The 23,498-nt window shown below is 40.2% G+C and overlaps 2 protein-coding genes across 10 annotated transcripts in view; one reads left to right on the plus strand and one right to left on the minus strand.

Annotated features, from left to right (window-relative positions):
• Nucleotides 1-23,498, minus strand: part of wdfy3 (WD repeat and FYVE domain containing 3) — a 121,012-nt gene that overhangs the window by 88,029 nt on the left and 9,485 nt on the right. For all 8 annotated transcript variants that reach the window (XM_085295541.1, XM_085295540.1, XM_085295543.1 and 5 more), the window contains exons 2-4: nucleotides 6,229-6,439; nucleotides 3,744-3,867; nucleotides 1,851-1,960 (exon numbers count right to left, since the gene is read on the minus strand). In XM_085295541.1, the coding sequence (XP_085151667.1) occupies nucleotides 1,851-1,960; nucleotides 3,744-3,867; nucleotides 6,229-6,408 (414 nt within the window). In that variant the 5' untranslated portion in view covers nucleotides 6,409-6,439. The remainder of the gene's footprint in view (nucleotides 1-1,850; nucleotides 1,961-3,743; nucleotides 3,868-6,228; nucleotides 6,440-23,498) is intronic.
• On the plus strand, nucleotides 11,970-13,617 carry LOC146563152 (uncharacterized). 2 transcript variants are annotated; one of them, XM_085293199.1, is made up of 3 exons: nucleotides 11,970-12,177; nucleotides 12,594-12,953; nucleotides 13,067-13,617. In XM_085293199.1, the coding sequence occupies exons 1-3, from the start codon at nucleotides 12,148-12,150 to the stop codon at nucleotides 13,586-13,588; spliced, it is 912 nt and encodes a 303-aa protein (XP_085149325.1). In that variant the 5' UTR covers nucleotides 11,970-12,147; the 3' UTR covers nucleotides 13,589-13,617. The 2 variants fall into 2 exon arrangements, with proteins under 2 accessions (XP_085149325.1, XP_085149324.1); XM_085293198.1 differs by having other exon boundaries at nucleotides 11,972-12,177; nucleotides 12,477-12,953.

Genomic DNA, 23,498 nt, shown 5'->3' on the forward strand with positions numbered 1-23,498 from the left:
AGCGGATCGTTGAATGAAACAGATGAACCAGAACTGGTTTGTAAAAATGCTGCAGCTTCAGTGGTGTGGAACTGGTTTAGCTTTCGTCCGTCAGATACACAACAAAGCACTATTTTTGGTAGCGCATGCTAGCGGGCCGTCGTTATTACCGTGTTGTTTGAAAAATACGGCGCACTTAAAATCAATCCTTTGATTTTTCCGAAAGTCGACAGAGTCCCTTATAATCCCGTGTGCCTTATGTATGAACTCTGGTTGTGTTTACTGACCTCGAAACGATTTTATGTGCACGGCGCTCGAAAATCTGTCAGATGTTTTAGTACGACTTTGCTAAGCTACAAAGCCGCACCGCTTGATGGATTGTTGGAGCGTTACGGCTATCGTAGGCAGGAGCCTCGCGGAGTGATACGTACTGTGCTTCAACGTAATATTACGGTATTGTGTGTGTATAACCTCTTTTTAAGTTTTGTGGATATTATACATGGTTATGCTGAGGATATGTCGGCCAGTTTCCACTGGAAATGCCTTTTGGTTAAACTGTCAGCGAGGAATTTGCATTTGCACTGTTAATTTTTTATATAACTGTAATGCACTTAAAAAAGCTGCTTCCATCCATCCATCCATCGTCATCCGCTTTGTCCGGGGTCGGGTCGCGGGGGCAGCAGCCTAAGCAAAGAGGCCCAGACCTCCCTCTCCCCAGCCACCTCCTCCAGCTTGTCCGGGGGAATACCAAGGCGTTCCCAGGCCAGCCGAGAGATATAATCTCTCCAGCGTGTCCTGGGTCTGCCCCGGGGCCTCCTCCCGGTGGGACATGCCTGGAACACCTCACCCAGGAGGCGCCCAGGGGGCATCCTTGTCAGATGCCCGAACCACGTCAGCTGGCTCCTTTCGATGTGGAGCAGCAGCTGCTCTACTCTGAGCCCCTCCCGGATGGCCGAACTTCTCACCCTATCTCTAAGGGAGAGGCCAGCCACCCTTCGGAGGAAGCTCATTTCTGCCGCTTGTATCCGCGATCCGCGATAAAAGCTGCTTGTTTAAGTAAAAATACATAGATTTTTTTTTTTGCACTAATAAAGTTGTGGAGTTGTAAAGTATTTTGTCTAGTGTCAATTATATCGTCAGTTATATCGTTAGCGCAAATTTTCAAATGTATATCGTGATAAATATTTTTGGTCATATCGCCCTGCTCTACCTGCTGCAAATCATCACTTCGTCAGACCTGTCGCTGACTTTCAGTCCAGTTCTTGCAGAATTTGACATACACCAGCCTTTTCTCCCTTTAATGAATGGCTTCTTGACAGCCAGCTTACCAGAGACCATTTTTGATGAGGCTTCAGTGAACAGTAGATGTGTCAACAGAAGGGCCGTTTGCTGGATTTTTTTTTCTTATTTCTTAAATAATATATTTTTAGGCCTGACATCTTCCTTTGTCCTCCAGGACACACTGCAGAGAATTCCAAAATATGCCAAAGTGTCAGCTAAAAGCACTTTGTGAATCATATTGTTGGTGCAAAAATACAATTTCATGCTTGTGAAACTGCCTAAAGACAGATTTAACATTGGTGCTGTGCTAATTTTGAGATTATGTGCAAACACAACACTGGTTCATCCCGTGAGTTAGGAGGTGTTTTAATGCTTGAATGGGTCATAGATCTGAAAATGGTCAGGCAAAAGGACTGGAGTGAAAATGACTGAAAAAGCAGTCAATGTCCAAAGGAAAACTTTAAAAACACCTCCAGAGAGCCTGGAGGAGTATTGTTCAAGAACATTTTGAGAAATTACAAAAAAGTTTATTTTTTGCTTCCAAGGTTCAAGACTTTCACACAGTATTGTACAGTGTCTTTTCTACCAACCTGTCCGGAGGAAGCTAACAGGTTGATGGTGGTTAGAAGCATCCAGCCGCGGCTCGCCTCCTCACTCTGATTCACCTCCAGGAACTGGACTATGGCTCGACTGGCTGCCTCTGGAAAAACAATCACACACACAAACGTGTGGTTAACTGGGTGGAAAGTGACAGCTCACTGTGGGGCAGATGGGCTGTTTGAATAATGATCAAATATGTAACAAATTAATCATTACAGTGGATGTGACAAAAGGGAACGTGTGGTTGGGCTTCTCGGTTTTGGTTATCTGTGATCTTGAAAATAATACATCAATATTGTATTTCGGTCCCACGCGCTAGCTTTTCAGTTAGCTCATGTCTTTACCAATTTTATCACAGCACTCTTTGTCCTAAAAATATAGCCACACTAGGTTAGGTTTAGGAACAAGTATCCATTAGAACCAAACCATAATAAAAAAAACAAATCACACATTTTTAGTCACTTTTGTGAGCAGAAATAAAAATGCTTTTGAAAAGGTTTCCTTAATCCAACCCACCAGCTGAGCCAAAGTCTAGTTGCTCATTGTTCAGAGCAAATCCACATCTGTTGTTTTGATAATGAGTACTGCAGCGTCAGTTGAGAGCATGAATCATGTACTGACTCATTCTAAAGAGGCCTGGTGACCAACTGTAGGAGTGCTTCTTAGACCGTTGTGTTGCAAAATCAGAACCGTTCACCGTTTGATAACAGCATGTCACATGATTAGACAGGGATGAGGAAGAGATGGAAGGACGAGATAAAGCGGAAGAAATAAGAAATAGAAAGCTGGTGTGTGTGTGTGTTTGTGTGCGTCTTTTTTGAGGAAGCCACAGTCAAAGCTGCCACGGCTGTCAACGCTTTGATGAGATGCTGCTGGCTCGCCCGCAGTGAAGGCTAACCTTTCAGATTGAAGTAGGATTGCATTGATCCTTTGAGGAAAACGTATCTACTGAGAGCCAAAAAGTCAAAAAAATAAAGTGCAAAATTCTGGGAAAGGCCTTATCTGATTAGGGTAACACTAACATTTTTTCTCCATTAATCATGAAATCAGCTTTAAACATTCTTAATAAAACAATGAAATATGTATTTATCTTTAGGGGAACAATTAATAAAATAATCTTATTGTGATAGGGTAGAATAAGACGAAGCTCTTACGCACATCCATAGAATAAATCGGGTTTCCAGGATGGAGTAGACAGTTATATTGAGCATCAATTATTTTATTTTTTTTAAATCATTGACTAAAATCAGTGACCAATCATAATCAGGCATGGGCGTGTACTTATGTCCACTAATAATATACAGATTACAGTATATTAGGGTCCTTGCCATATGTGGTACTAACTCTTGAAAGCCTAACAGGAGTAACGTTTGCAGCACTTTCTGTCATATTTCAGCCTGCTTGTAAAAAAAAAAAAATGCCTGTGTTTGGATTACCCAGCTTGGAAAAACCCAGAAAATATTCTAATAGTCATCAGACGACATATTTATATATACTTAGGTGTCCAAACTCATCATTAAGAGTACTGGGGAGGCCGTCATATGTTGTCTTTATGGGGGAAAGTGAAAAAATAAACTCCCTAGAGTCTTTATTTCTATCTTGTCATCTACTATGTGTACCTAACAAAGCTCAGATGCTCCATCTGTGCCTTACAATTAGTTCTATAGTTGAAACTCTGCATAAGAACTGTCTTTGTATCTAAATAAAGAACAAAAATCTCTTTCAACACCACTGTGTTCATCTGCACAGCCAAAAGGAAAACAGAAGACACAAACCGGTTATGAGAAATTATTGGCTGGTGCCAAAGAACTCTACAAGTAGGCCTACTCCACAGTGCATTTTTGCACTTACAAATATGAGTCTGTGTGCATCTGCAAGCTCACCTGTGGATTTATTGGAGGCTCTTCGTCTGATCTCAGTCACCATGAGTCGGGACACCTGGGTGGTGAACTGCAGCAGGTCGGAGAATTTCTCCATCATGCTGCTGGGAGGTGCGTTCCCAAACACCTGAAGTGGACAAAAAAAAGCATTTGATTAATGGAAAAATAATAATTTAAAAAACAAGAAGAGAGGAACCAAAAAAAGACTCAAAAACTAGACATCTGTTCACTCGATACTTATATGTAACCTAGCTTATAGTCAGGTGTGTGCAGTTACAGGAATCCTCATTCCTGCTGATATCTGTGACAGTTTTTGCTTGAATGCACTACTTTATGGTGACAGAGAACATTGGAGGCTAAGCCTTTGGGGCAGCAGGTCAACAAAGACAAACTTCTCTTCATCCAGCAAAGACTCGTCATCTGTTTACTTATCCAGCAAATCTGACTTGAGAGCAGGGCGGGAGGCTGCCGTCCCGCCGCACAGGTACCACTTTACATCCAGATTCTGACATGAGTATGGCCACAGGTGTGAATCCCAGCCAGTGGTGGGTAATTAGCAGACAAGTCAAGAGACCCTTGGCAGTGCACTCCAGCTTGATGAGCACACTTAACAAAGGCAGCCTACAGCTGCGGCTGCCAAACAAAAAGGCGAATTACTGGCCTGCAGGCTTTACTTCTGTTCTTTTGGATAAAAAAAAACAGCTATAGGGATTTCAACAACTTCATTTTGTTAACTTGTTAATATGTGTAGCTCACTTCCATGATTACCCACCGACTTGACTGGTTTCCACAGATCTGGATTCAATTTTAGAGTTTTTCCAAAAGGAGGTGCAAAAATGCTTTATGAAAATTTATTATTAATTATTAATTCATAACATATTTTGTTAACATAGCTTAAGGCCATTGTAAAGTGGGAGGGAGAGACTCTCTGGAGAGGCTGAATGACCATAACAACAGTGAGCTGTTCCACCTGGCCCAGAAACTGCACAACTGAGATTTCAGAAATTAAAAATGTTGGATAAACCTGAATCTATTTAGTCTACAGATAAAAATTAAAAGATAAAAAATACAAGTCTGTACTGGACTTTTCTCCCCCTGCATCAAAATAGTTCCAATACACCCCCACCATTCAACTGGTCTGATTTTCCTATTAGTGCTTAAATCAATAAAACTTAACATTAGTTAGTTAGCAGATATATAATTTAAAAAAGCTTTGAAGGTTGTTTAATTTAATCACAAATGATTCTGAAATATTATAAACACCAATGAGACAATGTGTAGTTCAGTGAGTTCAGTACTTTTCAGCACTTGCTCCTTAACACCTGACAACCAGGTGTGTTTTGGGTACTATTTGCTTTGATCTGCACCTGAAACGTTCAGCTCCTCCTACTCCTGCTACATCTAGTGTAACACTAACTGCATTCCAAACACTGACACTACAGGCAAACATGGTGGTGGTGCTACTATGATGGTCTGGAGCTGCTCAGGACCTGGACAACTTGCTGTAATTGATGCATCCATGCATGCCACTCTCTACAAGAATGAGAATTCTGGCTAACTGCACTTAGCTTATGCAGCAGGAAAATAATCAGAAACACACCAGCAAGTCCACCTCTGAATGGGTAAAAACTAAAAAATAAAATTAACGTTTTGGAGTGGCTTAGTCAAAGTCCAGATTTAAATCTGCCTGCGATGTTTCGGCATGAACTTAAACAGGCCATTCATACTTGAAAACCCTCTAATGTGGTTGATTAAAGTAATTCTTCATAGATGAGTAGGTCTAAATTCATCAATAGCTGTGTGAAAGACCCATTGCCAGTTACTGCAAACACAAAACTGCAGTTCTCACTGCCAAACGTTTGCACAACAACCTTTTCATACAAGGCCAGGTAGATTTGGTTAACCTTTTTGCTTTAATAAATAAAATCATAATTTGAAAACCTCATGCCTGTGTACACTGTGGAGACAGTAAAAAATATATGACACAAAGGTTGGACTGAAAAGTCCACTTCGTTGTGCTTTGTTCAGCTAACCTTTAGCCCTAAAGTCAACAAGCCCACAGAAGTAAACAAGCTCATTTCCATTCTGCAGTCTGGTGAAACAGAATCTGAGAGCTATCCAGACAGGTACGTATGAAAATATGAAAATATGCTTTTAACCACTGGATTTGAATCTGCAGAAGTTCCCTGGTGAGATCTCGTTTTCAAATGTCAATGCATCTATAGTATCTATTGCACCCATGACCTCAGGGAAGCAGCTCTAGCGCGTTTGTAACCCAGCACAACAGAGCTCTCTTCTTGTTTTCCTTTTTTTTTTTTAATACTGCACAGACGAGAAACGCATGATTTGAAAGATAGCTACAGACAGCACAGGAACCAAATGAAGCAAACTGTAACCTGCCACATCAGAGCTGCCATATGTACAAATATCTGTTAATCCGCCTGTTTGGAGCACCTCCAGTTCTCCCTCCACCCATGGTGTGACTTACCCTGTTAAATACAGGAAGCATCATGTAGAGCTTCTCCTCCTGCTCCTTCTGGGTCATGTGGCGAGGAGGGTGGCACAGCTCGGAGAAGAGGCGTCGCAGGTGCATGAGGCCCAGCGCGTTGTCCTGGGGGCTGCACTCCTCCTGCCTCGGCCGCCCCATGATCCTTTTCACCATGTTCATCTTGAGCGGCTTTGTCAGGGCAAAGGCAGCCCTGCAGATGGGAGAGAGAAGATCTAATAAACATCTCACAGTAACTCAATACATAAAGATCTTGTTAGTCTATGTAACTGAAAGTCCCTGCTATTTGGTATCAGTTCAACTCTGTAAGTGGTCTCGAGTATCAAAAACAGCCAAATATAGATATAGATGATATTTCACATTTCACACAGATTAGCTTCTTGTTTTGTTTCTTTTTTAAATCAAAGTATCTTTATTAATTCATAATTCTGACAATTGTAGACGATGTGAATATAAGTACAAATACCTTTCTTCATAAGTGTAACAGAGTACTAGAATTGTAACAGTTATCAAGTGTTACAAGTTATCTTTAGGCACATTTATTGACATTTTCTGTCTACAAAGAAGGTTTAGCATGAGCACCGTGCAGGTATAGAAGCAGTAGGTGCAATAATGCTCTGTGTGTTTGTACCCACGATCATTCAGGATCTACTTAATTACATTTTTGTGTTCGGATCCTGGTTCACAGTAACACAGAGAGATGCAGAAAACACACAGATTTGAAATGTTACAGCCACAGAGAGCCAGCTTCTAAGAGCCAGCTGGGTTTCCTCTGGCTGCAAAAACAAAGAAATCTGGTGGGATTGGTTTCATATGATAAATTACTCGATGCGGTTTCTTGAAAAAAATTTTCAAGGTTAACTTTGACCTTGGACATTAACAATGAAGGTCAATGTCAAATGCTTAGCCAACCTATGTATCCATGTACCCCACGATCTAGTGTATTGTTGTGAAGTTTGAAGACGATCCATGAAAGAATTGTGGGTAGAGCAGGGCGATATGGCCAAAAATATTTATCACGATATATATTTGAAAATTTGCGATAACGATATAACTGACGATATAATTGATGCGAGACAAAATACAACTCCACAACATTACTAGCGCAAAAAGACAACCTTCCATTTATTTTCACTTAAACAAGAAGCTGGTTTTTATGTACATTAAAGCTTTATAAAAATGTAACAGTGCAAATGCAAATTCCTTGCTGAAAGTTTAACCAAAAGGCATTTCCAGTAGAAATGGGCTGACATATCCTGAGCATAACCATGTATAATATCCACTGAAGTTAAAAAGAGGTGCTTTGCAACATTAAACTGCAGTGTGCAGTACGTATTTTTCGGACCATAAGGTGCACGGGATTATAAGGCACATTAAGCGAAACAAAGCAGTCAGATAAATCAAACTTTATTAAACTCATTCTTCTTGCTTCCTCCAATTCTGTACCATTGATTCATTAATGTTGAATTCTCTGGCAGCGGCTCTATTCCCATGTTGTTGCAGTATACTAATGACTAACCTCGTATTGTGGACGGATTATCTCAGTTGTTCTCCTGACTGAAGATTGGTCCTTTTACAGCATCCTGCCATGCGATTGCATTTGTCTCTAACCATGAGGAACCTTAACGTTAACTTTTATAAGTGGAAAAGTGTTAGTGTTCGTCCTCCAGCTTCACTGTTTATGTTATGCTAACATAGCTGTGTCGCTAGCGATCACGTAGCACATCATTATATACCAGCTAGCCCAACTTCAGTAACCCTACAAACGTCACTGCTGTTTAGTTTTCTGTCTTCATTTATGTTGGAAGTGATAGCAGAGCTGTACGTTTGATTTTTTTCAGAAATCTCTCAGTCAGAACATGCTATATCATGCTTAGGTAACTAGCGAAACTAGCGAGCTAACTTCCGCTAGCTTCCTGCTAGCTTCTAACTCTGTTAAATGTAATACATTTTGTTTTCATGGATGCCTGGAAGTTAAACTTCATAGTTACACCTGGTAAAGCAGCAATGCTGATCGTTTTATTAAAGATGAAAGAATTTAGACAGTTTTTAACTCTTAGTGATGCTGCAGTGTTCGTTTGACCTGAAGTTTACGGAGTTTAGGACCCAGATTACTCCCAGATTTAAGGGCATCTTAGTCCGACAAATACGACAATAACGATGGCCGCTTGCATGTTCTGCAAAAAAATGTGCTTTGTCGTGTATCTGACGGACAAACACCAAACCAGTTCCACATCACTGAAGTTGCACCATTTTTACAAACCAATTCTGGTTCATCTGTTTCACTCAACAATCGGCCATGTGCGTATGAAAACAAAGGCACTGCGCATGCGCGTTTTACTCATATTCTATCACGATATTTCATTTTCCTATCGTTGCCTAACATTATACCGGTATTACCGTGAACGGTATAATATGGCCCAGCCCTAATTGTGGGTAATATAAAGTTTCACTGATTTTGGTGGGAGCTTGACCTTTAGTTTCCCCAAAATTAAATCAGCTCATTTATTGGCATCAAACGTCACACAAAGTGTAAAAATGATATTGCTAGACTGCTAACAAACATACAGTCAAATCTAACAGATTAAATAAATCTATATTGTGTAAATAGACAAGGGTAAGCTTTATGACATTGCAGCTCGTGATATTTGACTTAAAACACCAAGATGATGAATTTAGGGAGTCAAACAAACAGGAAATAAATTGGTGTAGCAGCTATGGCAGTTCAGTAGTAACAGAAAGAATGAGGCTGCAGATAGAAGTGGCGGAAATGAGTTTCCTTCAAAGGGTGGCTGTGCACTTCCTTAGAGATAGGAAGAGGAGCTCAGTCTTTCGAGAGGGAGAGTAAAGCTCCTGCTCCTCCACATCAAAGCCAGTTGAAGTGGTTCGGGCATCTGACTAGGATGCCTCCTGGATACTTCCTAGGCGAGGTGTTTCAGGCATGTCCTCTTGGTAGGAGGCCCCGGGGCAGATTAAGGATCTGCCGGAGAGATGGCTGGCTTGGGAATGGCAATGAGCAGGAAGAGGTAGCCTGGGAGAAGAAATCTGGGCTTCTCTGCTTGGACATACTATTTGCCGGTCTAGCCATCCATCCATCTATATCTATGTTTATATATCTATATACACGCAGCTAATATAGGAAAGATCTCTTCTGATTGGCAGATTTGACAGATCTCTGTATACAAGCTGTTACTGCACTGAAGCAGAGGCTGTACGGCCCAAATTCAGGTCACTGATTCAGTCATTCACTTTGAACTGCAAGTTAAGAATTAAAACAACAGATTAGCATCTGTGACTGATCATCGTTTCGCATCACTCTTCCCTTGAATGTAGTTGATATATATTTAGCAATTTGTTCCACATGTCAGCTTCTCTCCAGACTATTTGAAATGGTTGCTAGGAGATATCACAGGGCTGCAAAGCCTACGTACGACAGATAAATATCTGGCGATAAAAACAGAATCAACAGCTTAGACGACTGCAAGAAGAGAGTTTTTTCTTTTTTCTGCATAAAAGAAAAGGGGTTGTTTTCCTCTTCCAAAAGAAAAATTGACATAAAGTTATATTTTCAACAAGCTTAGCCTACCATAATGAAAAGTTACCTTCATCAAATGGGCAGAAATAACAGGAAAATGCAAGTAGGATATGGGAGAAATAAAATCTGGACCTTTTACTTCCCTCCTTTGTTTCTGTCATTATACACAAGGCTCACTTTCAATTGATTCTATAACACATCTGTTATATTGACAACAACAGCACACCTGTTCTGACCACTGGAGTCATGTTAGGGTTGAGTGTCACATCAGTTGTAGCTTAAAAACATTTATTTGAACACACACACTCTATGAATGACAAAAAAAAAAGCACTTAAGTCACAGCTCTTGCAGAAAGACCCATCAACAAGGAAGAGACATGGCAGTTTAGCATGTAGTCCGTCCTTTTCCCAGCAGACTCCTCACACCGAATTACTCTCAGACACTCAGGAAATATCCCCTGCCCTTCAGTTACAACCCACCTACCGGTGCTGCAGACGTCACTGTGTGGGTTTCTTAGGTCTTGCACCATCAAAGCCTCATCATTAGATGGATTACATCTTGGCACTGATCACAGCATGAATGAGCCAAATTTATTTGAATTGTTGGTCCAAGGCCAGAGAAAGACAGAGAAATTGACTTGAGGGGAACTTTGTGGAAAAGATGCTTTAGTTTGTATCATCACTACCCTCAAATTCGGTTTTATTATTGTTATCATTATTATTAGTTCACCGTGTTGTGTTTTTCTTGCCATTTTTGAGACGTATGCATAAAAATAGTTCTGGTTATAACCAAATATTTGTGTGACTCTGCTCGCTCAGTTTACAATTCAAATTTTGTTTGATTCAAACAGTGAGAGACAAGGTAAAGACAACTGACGACTGTCCCCCTTCTTCCCAAACTAAACTTTTAAAGTCAGGAATATTATTGAGTTTATCGCTTTATTCGCCATCTCAACCACTTATTTTCAATTCTAAAGAAATCTGAATTCAAACCAGCGAGACTCAAGGTAAAAGCCCCCAGGAGCTGGCTAATTCACTTTTGGCAAGCTTCTCTGTATATAAATTTGATTCCATTGTTGTGATATCACAAATGCTGGTACTACAGGGATATTAGGGTATTTATAAAGCAGACAGTAGGCTTGACTGCATGCCAAAACAGCTGATTTGGAATAATGTGACGGAGGATGTTCCTCCTCGCTCACAGCTCTGTTCATTTCCTTTCTTTCAGAAAACAATCTGTTCCCTTCTTGTTTCCTCGTCATACATACAAATCATGTATGACGAGGGTCATAATTTCTACATCAGGTGTTCCACGTGACTATCAGTCAGTCCATACATCTATTTATTGGTGACAAAGGAAAAACGCTGACTTCTGGACATATATCTACCCCCAAAATCACAGCTCATCTCCAGATTAATAGATAATAGTTTCTATGCAACATCAGTGACCTTTTACTGATAACACCTTGATCCCTAATCTAACGCAAAAAACCAGACCTGAGCATAACAGACTTCTTGGATGCTCTGTTTCTACAATTGGCTGCACAGTAAGCCGTATATGTTAATTAACTGCATTAAAATGCACCAAGAGGTACCATCACAGTCAGGAGTAGACGGCTAACATGGAGAAGAAATTTCTTCATTCATATAAATTCTGGCAGCAAACCGAGAAACCCAGAATCTGAAAACCAGATTTGTTTGTAAAACGTTTGTCTCCATTTCTCTTGGTTATCCAGTATGAGATATTCACACAGCTCTATTTTACTTGACGCTCCGCTTTTAAACACTGAAAATTTACCACAGTCTCAATTTGAATGTGCCTGCTCTTGTTTTGCTCTCTCTAAACCAATTAGCCCCTACACCCTGTTCTTTAATGACCGTTCACCATTAAAACATGGATTGGAGATCTTTGCACCGCACATTTTACGGCTCAAAACAGTTCAGGTGAGGCTGGAGGTGAAAGTAATGAAAGGTATAGGACAGAAAGCCTCACGGGTCCCCTGAGGATTAAGTGAAAAGGTTGCTACACCCAAAGGACCCTTTCTGATTGAAACTAGTTTGAATTTTTAATCACAGTAAATAGCTAAATAGCTTCAAGTTCAGTCAGTAACAACAAGAACACAGAAACCAAAACAACATGGGCTCCATGGTAACACCTGGGTAGTGCTGTCACCATCGCCTGATGATTTTTGAACAGGATTCTCCAAACACAGTGTTTGCAGTGTTTACCTGGATATTTCATTTCTAAACACCAACCTGAACCTACAAGCATCTCTCGCTATTTGCTGTGACTCGACGAACGCTTTGGAAAAATATCGACAGCTAAACAAGTGTAACAGCGACTCTTCAGTGTTTCCTGAGCCCAAATGGACCCAACATTTGTCTCAGAAAATCTGGTAAGCTTTTCTCGTGTGAGCAAGCAAAAGCTTTTTTTGAATTTTTTGCTCAAAATGTGTCTAAAGCTTTCATAATCTTCAGGAAGCAGAGTACACTTTGGAGTTTAACTTAAATTTTTAATACTTAAACATTTGTAAGCACTTTTAACAAAACTCTGTGAACATTTGTGATTTTATAACATCTGTAGGACTCAGTTTTTGCTTTTTCTTGTGTCACCTTAAACTTTTCTAATGACACACATCACACTGTGTGATAGATTTTTCTAACTATGGACTACGTGCATGTTTTTATCATTCAGGCATCTTGGCCAGTGCAGACTAGCGCTGCTGATATGAAACAGCAGCAGGAAGCTAACAAGATTGCTGAAAGTGAAACGGTGCAAGAATTAAAAGATGCACTCCATTTTGCCACTCAGGAGTTGAAGACTGCAAAGGAGGAAAATGCATCTTTGAAGGAGAAGATTGCCGTCCTTGAAGATGCTCACAAAATGGAAGTGAGTAGCCTCCAAGAAGAGCTCAAACTCAAGGATGAGGCGCTTCAAAGATGTGTGAAGAAAAGAAGAGCTCGAACCAAAGCCTGGGTAGAACTCCTCCATGAATCGACCATAAAAGACATGGAGATAAACACCAGGGAACAACACTGGAGCAGCAAGTGGCAATCAACCGAGAAGAGCCTGAAAGAGGAGAAGGAAAAAGTGGAGGAGCTCCAAATTAAGAACAAGCTTCTGATGGAGAACTTACAGGAAAATCTGGACGAATGGAAGAACGTCCTTCAGGTAAGCTGTCTCCGCTATCATTTCACTTTACCATAATGTCATGTTTTGGTCCTAACAACTTCTGTCAGACTGAGTCACAGTTCAGTAAAATACATTTTACTCTGTCTACACAGGAGCTTGCACCCGATGCTGACCACCAGGAAGAAACCCTGGAAACAAATTCCCAAGAGGAAAAGCTGGAAAACCACGAGGGAGAAGAGAAGGGAACGGACAAACCAAGAAAGGACAAGAAAAAGCAGGAGGAAAAGGAGGAAAAGCAGGAAACAAAAGAGGACATCGAAGAAAACCTTGAGAGAAAAAGTGACGAGAAGATGGAGGAGAAAACAGCAACTGAAGATCTAAACCCAAACCTCTGTCTGGTTCCCATCCCTCTCACTCCCTCCGACTCTTGCCCTTTACCCCAACTCAACCCCTCTACCTCCTCCCTACCTTACCCACCCTCTCGTGCTCTTTCCTACTCTTCACCCAGCTCTTATTCTTTACGCAAAACCCTCAGTCTCCACACCTTCCCCCAATCCTCCTCCCAACCTTACTCGGTCTCTCGTGCTCCCTCCTACTATTTACCCTTGTTTTCCAAACCTGTGCAGCCCATAAACTCTGATGAAATGTTTGATCTGCTTTTTTGTTCATTTTAAAATAAACATGTGAAATTTCATTAAACTTACAGTCTTTGTTTGGATCATTGTTTTTTACCTATAACACAATATTACACTTTTGTCCAGAAGAGATTTATTAAAAAAGTATAAGTCTCATTTAAGTGATCAAGAGCCTCCTGTCAAAAAGGTTTAACAGTTTATAAAGGTTAAGTTGACAGTGACAGACTTTATTTTAAAGAGCCCCAAGATAAGAAACATGTTGCAGTTAATGACCACACTTAAACTGGATATTGGCAACAAACTAGTGTGTAACTGGTGAGATCCAGCAAGAAAAAAAAAGTATTTTCTTTATTAATGTGGCTTTCGGATGCTAAATATCTAAACCTGACATATGGCACTATCAAGGCCTTTGAATTGGTGAAAACTAGTAATGAAAAGGCCTCCTACTAGGATGTATAAAAATGAAGGCATATTAAGCTTCAACTTTTATTCCATATTTGATCTTCTTTCCTTTTAATGATCTACATGTGAGAACAAGACAAAATTATCAAATTATTTAATAATAACAACAAAAGACTGTATATAAAAGATAGACATAACCCACGTGAACAGTTGCCTTCTGTGTTTTAGTAGCTAGTATTGGACTGTATTTGACCAAGATGCTAAGTTATCAGCTGAAGCTGTCTTGCTTGGCTAATAAGTGTATCAAACACATTTTGGGTCCAACACACAAACATGGATGCAACGTAGGGCTGCACGATTAATTGTTAGAAAATCGCGATCTCGATTCATACTTATGTGACAACGATTAAAAAAAAAAAAAAAAAAAGACGACGACGATTGTACCGCATTTTGATCCGGGACGTACTCTGCATGAAAACAAGCGCTCACTCTTCCTGCTCAACAAATGACAAAGGCGGAGCCTTATACCACGTGATACAGAAGCTGTGCCCTGTGATGCTAAAATTAGCAGGGGAAAAACAACGGAGTGCACGTCAGGGATGACGAGAAAGTGACAGGAGAAAATCCGTCCCGGTCAACCACCCAAACATCAATAACGGGAACCTTATACAGCGCTTCCCTATACACGTCGAACTCAAAGAAATTACGGAGGCTATCACTTATCACCTGACCAAAGATATGGCTCCCATCAACACTGTGCAAAACGAGGGATTTAGGAAAATGATCAACACCCTAGACAAACGCTACACAGTGCCGTCCCGCAACTATTTTTCTATTGTTGCACTACCTGCTCTATACACGCAGCGTCGAGCAACGGTGGAGACGGAATTTCAAGCAGTACAACATTTTGCGGCAACAACAAAACGTGAGACATTTGTTGTTTTTATGTTTATTTATTGTTTTTATGTTCAGTCTCAACTGTTACGAAGTTGATGTGCAGTTAATAAGTGCAATAAATATTTATACTGGAAAAGAAAGTGAGAGAATCGTGATCTCAATTCTAAGCCAAAAAAATCGTGATTCTCATTTTATGCAAAATCGTGCAGCCCTACTAGCCACCTTATAATTATATGCACTATACCACAGTAAAATGTTGACTATAAGGGCTAAGTAAGCTTATGTGTCCCCAGAGGTCTGTCTTCTATTAAGTGCTTTCTTCTTGCATCTAAACAACACATCTCCTTTCCCAGAATCCCTCTGCTTTAACGACTGTCACAAAAGACAGCAAGAACATGAAGAGCAACATAATGGCAGAAGCAGAGAGCTACAAAGAAGCTTGCCAGTGTTATTCTGATTTACAGAAACATGGCATCTGCGGCACTAACCAAATTACTCAAGACTGAAGGCTTTAGTAACTCATTTTACCCACACAGCAGGGCTGCCCTCTGCGTGAACTCACACTTAAACACCAATTCCATTTAACATCCTCCATTTGGTACACTTTTATCTCGAGTGCCTGACACTGTCCGTGAGCAAGTACATACAGTTATAGCTCGCAAAGTCTCAAAAGGACTGAACCCCTTAACCTCAGGGCCTGAAATCCAAAAACCAGGGGAACCCTTTAAACCTTTCAGACGTCAAGCATCTATTTCACCAACCGTGAGTTACATTCTGATATATTCTGAATCAAAGGAATCTGTTGTGAAATGCGGGTTCCCCTTAGTAAGGACACCTGTCTGAGCTAGTCTTGCACCTTCCCAGAAATATAACTGCATGTCACAACAACTCAACATCAAAAATATACCTCAAAAGTATTTGGTAACTAACACAGGATGCCCATAGCCCATAGACAAGTCTGAAAAGTGAAGCCAGCGTCCAAGTGTCGTAAGTCTGCATTCTTTTTAACGGCAGCTAAGGGCGAATATCTGCGGTTGCAAAAGGAATTATGGGAAGACGGCCCTCAGTAAAAACGTTCCTGGTCACTGATGTCTTCATGAATAAAACATTAGGTTCATTTTGTAAATTTTGGTCACTGTAAGTCACATAAAAAAGGATTATCCAGGGTATTTTCATTGGTTAACAACTTGTAATCAACAAATTGTTTGGCGATGAGCGTGCTTTTTCACAATCGTTTTCTCATCGTATTTGGTTTCAAAACAGCGCGGTGGTGAGGCTGACATCACAGGTGCAGCACTGTAAAGCCACTGTTGATGGTTTGCTGACACTGAGACAAATGTCACTAAATATCATTTGTTTGTTCAGAGTTTGCTGATGCACTCATGACAATATTTACTTTCATTTCATTTCATTCAAGTTGCATTACTAATGATTGGCAGTAACTACAGTAAAGAGCCTTTTTGGCTCTTTGGTAGATCAAAATAAAGATTAAGATCGACTGGATTAGCACAGATTTGTTATAATGCACTAGCTAGTATTTTAGCATATACTTTTTTTCCCCATTTGCATAGATGTGACGTCTCGTCTGCTTCCTGTGTTTGTTGTCCAACATGAACAGCTCAGTTTCACTGCTGATGGCAATCTGGGCACACAGACTGAGCACAAATAACCTCATCACCCACTACGGGAACGACTTAACGCAATTCTTTAAGCTATATTTTATCTTCCACTTCAAACACAAACATTTGCACACTAAAGATTTTGAGCAATACCCCTGCCCCTGCGCAGAGTGTGTACACAGGAAACGTAACCATTCACGACATCAGGAGTCATCTGATTAAACATTAAGAACCAGCGGTAAAAAAAATAAATATACGTTACCATCTTTAATGTCACTCAACCTGAATGGTCTGAAAAAAAAGAAAGAAGAAGCAGCAAGAAATCAAAAGAAATTACAACCAATCCTGCAGTCCAGCTTTGAGTCACACAATTAGTTCTCACATCAGTGCTTTGGGCCTCTATCCTCTGAAAATGTCCAGAGAAGATAACCTCACACAGGTAAAATGTTTGCACATGATGGAGATCAAAGAAGACAAGACCTGAAATGCTCACGATTTGACATTTGCAATACACCCTGTGTTGGCTGCAATATACTCCACAATTCAGCTCTCACTAACCACTGGCTCTGCCTGTATGAGATAACGGTTAAAGAACATCCCTCGCTGGGATTACAATATTGACAAATTAACAGTGATGTGGAGACTTTTGTGTCGAGCAGCCCTACATTATTCAGTGAGCATTTAGTAGTCGTGACACAGGCCAACCAAATCTTCAGACTCAATTTTGTACTCACCTAGACACCTGTTAAATGTAATGACAGCTGCGCTCTGATGTTTACTAAATCTGTCCTCAGACAAAATGAACACCTGCGAAAGTACTCGAATCCACCTTTGCAGTAGTTCGTGCTGCAGTGAGTTTCTCCAGGACATCATTTAACCTCGATGAAACACAAACACACACACAGATAAAGCAATGCCTCCTGTGGTATAGTGGCTGGTAAAAAGAAAAATTCTCCAATACAGACCAGACACACAGGGCAGTGGGATTCAACTGGTTCTGTGTCAGTGAATAATCTGATTTCTTTATTTTTGGGGGGGTTTTGTCGCTCTGATATGTGCCAGTACTGAGTCATGATTAACGAATGACACCATAAAGTTGTTATCAGAGTGAACTGTCATAATCAGATATGGTTTAAGTTGACCTAGAAGATTTTCTTTCTAGGTCAAGTTTCTTCGAGAGGGAAAATTAAGCCATTTCCTGTTGTAGTCTGGGATGGAAAAGCAAAACTATTTTGTGTTCAGGTTACTGAAAACTGCAATGCACTATTTAACACTAACAGCTGAATATCTTTTGAAATCTTTGGCAGGAAACCAAAGTAAATTACAGCAGCCATGGTTCATCTTCCAAAGATTATGTTTACTGAGGTTAAAGTTGATTACTTTTATTATGAGTTTAAGCCATAACCCAGATAAGTGGCATAAACTCTGCACTGCAGCCTATCCAGTTCCTTCCTTTCTACTGCTGACATCCTTCCCCTTTCTGTGATGACACACATAATGCTGGTCATTGCTTCTCATTTACACCACTCCATAGACAACCCACAAGCAAGTCCTCATCATAAATAAAACTAACTCCACTGAATGGATGGGCAGGCCTTTGGAAGTCTAAAGCAGCCAAGCACATATAAAAGTGAAGGCTTTGAGAAAAAAGTCACATATCCACACAATACACTTGGCCAAGAGAAACACGCCAGCAGTGGGGTTATAAAGTGATCAACGTGTAGCTTCGGCAGCATCAGCAGTAAAGCCCGTCTTCAGCTGCTGGCTAAAATGGAAACTCCGGCTGAGCCACAGGCAAGTCTGTTGAAAAGCTGACAGGCAAGAAAAAAAATCTTGCTGGATGTTAGAAATCGAGAATCCAAAAGCAGAAGTGGGTTGGTCTGCGTTGAGTTTAAAAATATCGAGTCCAGTAGGCCAGCTTCATCAGTTGTTGTTTAAAGCTGAGAGATTTAAGCAGCAGCGACTCAAAAACCAGAGAAAGTCTCTTTCAGGCACTTCATAGTCGCTCACCGAGTCCCGGTCACCGTTTAGATCAGTGGATGAAACGGTTTTTAAAAATTGACTCATTTATTAGTTTTAAAAAACGTTTGCAGATTGTATTGTATAGAAGTCAATGTGGCTGCTTTTGAAGTTGCTCGTGTAATTATGTCGTGATGCTTGTGCTGAATGTCAGTTGGTTCTTTCACTTATTGGTCTTAAAATCTGCTGCCCTCTTTGTCGAAGCTCTGCTGTGAAAAATAAATAAAGAATATATTTACGGGCAAAAAGCCCATTTAGGGCTGTTCGATATAACGATATATATCGGATAACGATATAAAAACGTCTAACGTTTCATTTTACGCTATCGTCTGTTTCGTGGTGTCGCAAAATAAACTCTTTACGGCAATATTTGTTCATCATTTTGATAGTCACTGTAGTGGCTATATTAATTTCTTAAAGTTCTCTCTTTCTCTTATATTTAATATAACCACATTACGGACAGACAAGCGCCTGTTTTTATGCGTTGTCGTTAGCAACAACGACGGTAAAACCATCGCGTGTCCGCTTGTTTATCTTCCACATAAACCTTTCACAATAAAGCTCAAGATCCTGTTGAGACTTTTCAAAATAAACGTAATCACATAAAAGAGTATGCAGAGTACTTACGGATGAGAAGTAAAAAAGAGCCGCCAGGTGCTAAAAAATAAACCTTAGACTCAAACGTTAGAACAGGCTTCTCCCCGCAGCACGCCGTGTAATAAATACTCACAAAGAAAACGGCGGCCGTTACAACTTATGTCTAAAAAGGTATAGTTTCATGCATCGGTTAAAACACTCCAGCTACATGACGCGCAGCTGGAAACACTTCACGCAAGTCGAGCTGCCCGAGATTCACAGAATTTACAGAAAATGTAAAATTTTTGTGATTTATATCGTTATCGGGACGATAGATGTCTTATATCGGGATATGAGATTTTGGTCATATCGCACAGCCCTAAGCCCATTGATAGATCATTTATTTATCTATCCAGATGTACTAAGTTATCACAAGCAAAGTGAAAATGAAAATTGGTTCGCTTCCCAAAAGATTTCCCTAGTTTAGATGATCCAAGATACTTCCTTATGAGCTAGTGTCATGAGGATGTCATTGTTCAAATAACTTGACTGGTTTCTTTTCCTTAAAAAGATATAAAAATATATTTGATACTGTTCAAATAATTACTTTTGTCAGAACTATGTTAAAATAAACATCTGACACAAAACTAAATTCAAAATGTTAAGAAAGTTATCATCTGAGTCGTATACAGGATGAAATAGCTCATCTATTTTTGTACTGTAACGTATCCTTGATCAAAGGCAGCATTTATTTCAGAACAATGCTGACTGTTAGCACTGCTGTTCAGGGCCCAGTGAAACAGAGAGTCACTGAAGCAGACACGAGGGCTGTGAGAATGGTAGAGTCGGAGAGCAGCAGGGCCGGGACCACAAACTGGGGCAAACACATGTCATATGACTCAGCATAAGGCTGAGATGGAAAATCAACAAAAGGCAAGGCAGTAATCAGCAGACAAATGTAGGATTACATCTCACTCCACCTACTTGGTAAGCAGTGAGCGTCATGAAACCACCATCACGTAGAGCTCTGTCAGAACCTCCCTTTCTGCACTGCACTAAACCTATAACACACTGAAAACAGATTTAGGTGCACAAATGGGTGTCTTTGTGTAGTTTTACTACAAATTAGTTACACCTCTTTAAGGTAACTTTTTGTTTGGGTCAACCTCCAGAAGCTCTGAGGAAAGGTGACTCTTCTATGAAAACAAAGGTTCCAATGCTCCAAACAGCATATGGGGTTATGCACAACTTCTCAGCATGTAACAAAATGAATCATGCGTACATGGCCAAGCATGTTTACAATGAACCAAAGGAGAGTATTAAATCGGCCCCTCTTCTAATTTACTCCAGTGTGTGGATAACAGAGTTGCAAAAATGTCAGATCAAGAGGAAAGCCATGTCATCAATACTTGAATGCCACTGTGGCACTTTTTATACACAATCCATAGTTTTCTCTTACTTTGGTTCAGTTTTTGATGACTTCGAAATCAACTTTGTTAAGGAAGTGTGTTTTTTTCCTTTTTGTCTCTAAATCCATTTGTAATTTAGGCTTCTAAAACAGCCACCACCTTTCAAACCTCTTATCTTTGTACGAAAATGAATCGGTCTTATCTGCTGATCCACAGTGTTTTATGAGGGAAGAACTGCCTGCAGCCTCCTGTAGGTGGCTGGTTCAGAGTGACTGAACTCTTAGATCAGGCAATTTAGATTCCTTGCACAGTTTTCTACATGATGCTGCTGTTTTCTCCAACACTGACGTTCGTTTACCAGCTCTGACTGTTGCACAGATTCCCTTTTCATACTCCAACATAAAGATATGTTAAGATCATGGCAACCTGTTACTCATCTCTCTGCCCTAGCATGCAACTGAAAGTCAGCAGCTGACCTATGCAATCACACAAACCCTGCATACTTAATTAGCCTTGGGGAGAGGTGACAGAAAATGGAGGATAAAGGTCGCACTATTAAAGGGGATTAGAGAACCAAAGGACCATCAGGAATTACCAGCTCAAAAGTGCTTTTTTTGGAGTACTAGAAAGGGAAAAAATGGATGCATCTCTGATCATTTTATTCTAAAGACACAGATAGGACTGTTTAAACTAGGGGAAAAAAGCATCAAACCGCATCTCGTCTCTGCTGAAGCAAAGACAATGAGTCAATGGCATCAATGGAATGTCAACTCTTCTGTGGAGGGGAACTGAGCTTGGCCCTCCAGTATTTTTCAAAGCATTCTCTTTAAGCGGATGCCAGCTTCAATGAACGTCTCCCAGAGTTAGCAACAACTCCTGGGAGATGAAGGCAGCCAATGCCCTGGAAAAGCCCAACTCTTCAAAGGCTTGTGTGGTTGTTCCTCTGGAGAAGGTGATGTAATCTCAGAAATGTCTCCTGGCTGACGGAGAAAAAATGGTTTGACAGGAGTTAGATAAAACACAAACTTGTAAAAGGAAATGCAAATTTGGAGAAAGTAAAAGGCTATGTAGGCAGGGTAGTGAGTTCACACCACCTCCCTGCCAAATGCTGGTAAATTTGGACTGAGGGTGATTAACTGTCTCCTCTGCCAGCCACGGTGACACACAGAAACGTAGCTATTTATGGGAAATAAATCCACTAGAGGTGAGCAAACATTTTCTGACACCTTCACATATTTTAATCAGCACTATTACAAATCAATTTTAAGCAACTCGAGTCATTTTCAGACATCAACTTGGACAATTCTGGGAAAATCAGGGTGAGATATTTTCTAGAGCAAATTTACTTCAGGTATGCTTAAGTACTGGAAATATGTTGTGTGGCTTAAATGAGGGAGCTGCCTGCAGAAGGCAGGGGGCAGCACAGATGACGCCCACTTGCTAGCAGTAAATGCATCGGACTATCAGCCGAGCTCTTCACACGTCAGTGCTATCCAGCATCACACAGGCTTTACACTGGGATGCTGGAAGGTTAAAGACTGGGTAATGTCGGATCGGACTCTGTTCTCGTACACGCCTCTGTCGTGTGTGAAAACATGACCATAAAACAAAGCAGTTTCTAACTAGTGCAACATGTTTTTGTCACCAAGTCAATGTTGCCTGACTTGTAACACGAGACAGAGGAGCAGGAAATGATCTCATGCTGAACATGTCTGGTCAAGACCACAGTTAACTGCATCTAAAATGGGCATCTATTTAGTCCTGCACTAAACCACGCCTGGACAGTTGTCATCACAGACTAATATCACATAATTAGCCTTACAGTTCTACTTGTGCCTCGTCTGCCGGTCGATTTCAAAGCACAGCGGCTGTCGTGTATCCTTGACAAAAAAATACCGATTTATTTCTCAAAAATGTGAGCGCCACACTTTTCATGTGCTCGAAGAGTGCCACCACATTTCAGTAGTGTGTTAGCTGGATCGCTGAATGGTATCCATGACAACTAGCAGGCCTCACACAAATTGCTGCCTGTCAATTATATAATTACACAACATTAGGTACAGGAGGGTGACTTTTGTAGTCAATTAAATTTTAAATATCAATGGTAAAACATATAGATGTATGGTAACATTGTGATACAATATATTTGCATATACTTGCACCATGAACAGCAAGGCATTATAGTCTCCATTTAAAATTACAATGACAATCAACGATAGCCCCAGAGTAAACCTTAAGGCATCTTTGCGACTTAATCTTCAAACAGCACAAGTACATTTTTCATATCATAATTTTTCAGCTTTGATTTCGCGTAAGCCATTCCTACTCAGTTATGTTTAGTAAGAGAAAGAATAGACTATAAAATGTGAGTTTTAAATAGCTTTAAACATCTCATGTAAATATATTCAAACTACACATAATCTTAAAAACAAGCCAAAAATATGCAGTGTGCAGACTAGTGCTGGGTGAAGAAAGAATATACTCATTAACTCTCAGGGGATTTTTTCATATGCTTTACATTTTGTTGGTGGTCTATATTCTTGAGAATTCTATCGCATAAATAATTATCCTATCAACTCATAGCGAGGAGCAATAGAAAAATCATGGTTGGATCTGTGCACTCTTATGTCAACTTTATGCGCCGCCTTCATTTTGGTTGTGTTGAGCTTGAGTTGAGAGTTGTACACAGAGACCTGCAGAGATTCTCATCATGTAGGGCCATAGAGTCCGAGTACTAATAGAATAACAGTGCAAATATAAAACGTATAAAGAAGGAATTAGCTTTAAGTCTTGCATATTTACACATTTGAGATTGTTAGCTCAAAACCAACAACATTTTGAGCTATCAAGCTATAAAGTAGCTGCACTACCTTAATTATTTAATAACATATGTTATCCCTGTGTGTTTGTTTAATCAGAGGTTATAAGGTATCCTTCATATGACTGCTGAGTATAACAGGTAAACACACAAATCACTGTTTGCTGGTCTGACATTGAATTAGATTTTTTAAAATGGCCAACCTTCAT

Source organism: Mchenga conophoros, linkage group LG12 (assembly GCF_057382185.1).
Source record: "Mchenga conophoros isolate Kocher_MC1m ecotype Shallow Benthic linkage group LG12, M_conophoros_male_GT1.1, whole genome shotgun sequence".
NCBI classification, from domain to species: Eukaryota; Metazoa; Chordata; class Actinopteri; order Cichliformes; family Cichlidae; genus Mchenga; species Mchenga conophoros.

Bases quoted from the DNA above. Each gene is read 5' to 3' on its own strand.
- LOC146563152 (XM_085293198.1), top strand. From the start codon at position 12,148: ATGGACCCAACATTTGTCTCAGAAAATCTG. The intron at 12,178-12,476 runs GTAAGCTTTTCT...TTTATCATTCAG, and splicing joins CATTTGTCTCAGAAAATCTG to GCATCTTGGCCAGTGCAGAC. The intron at 12,954-13,066 runs GTAAGCTGTCTC...CTGTCTACACAG, and splicing joins AATGGAAGAACGTCCTTCAG to GAGCTTGCACCCGATGCTGA.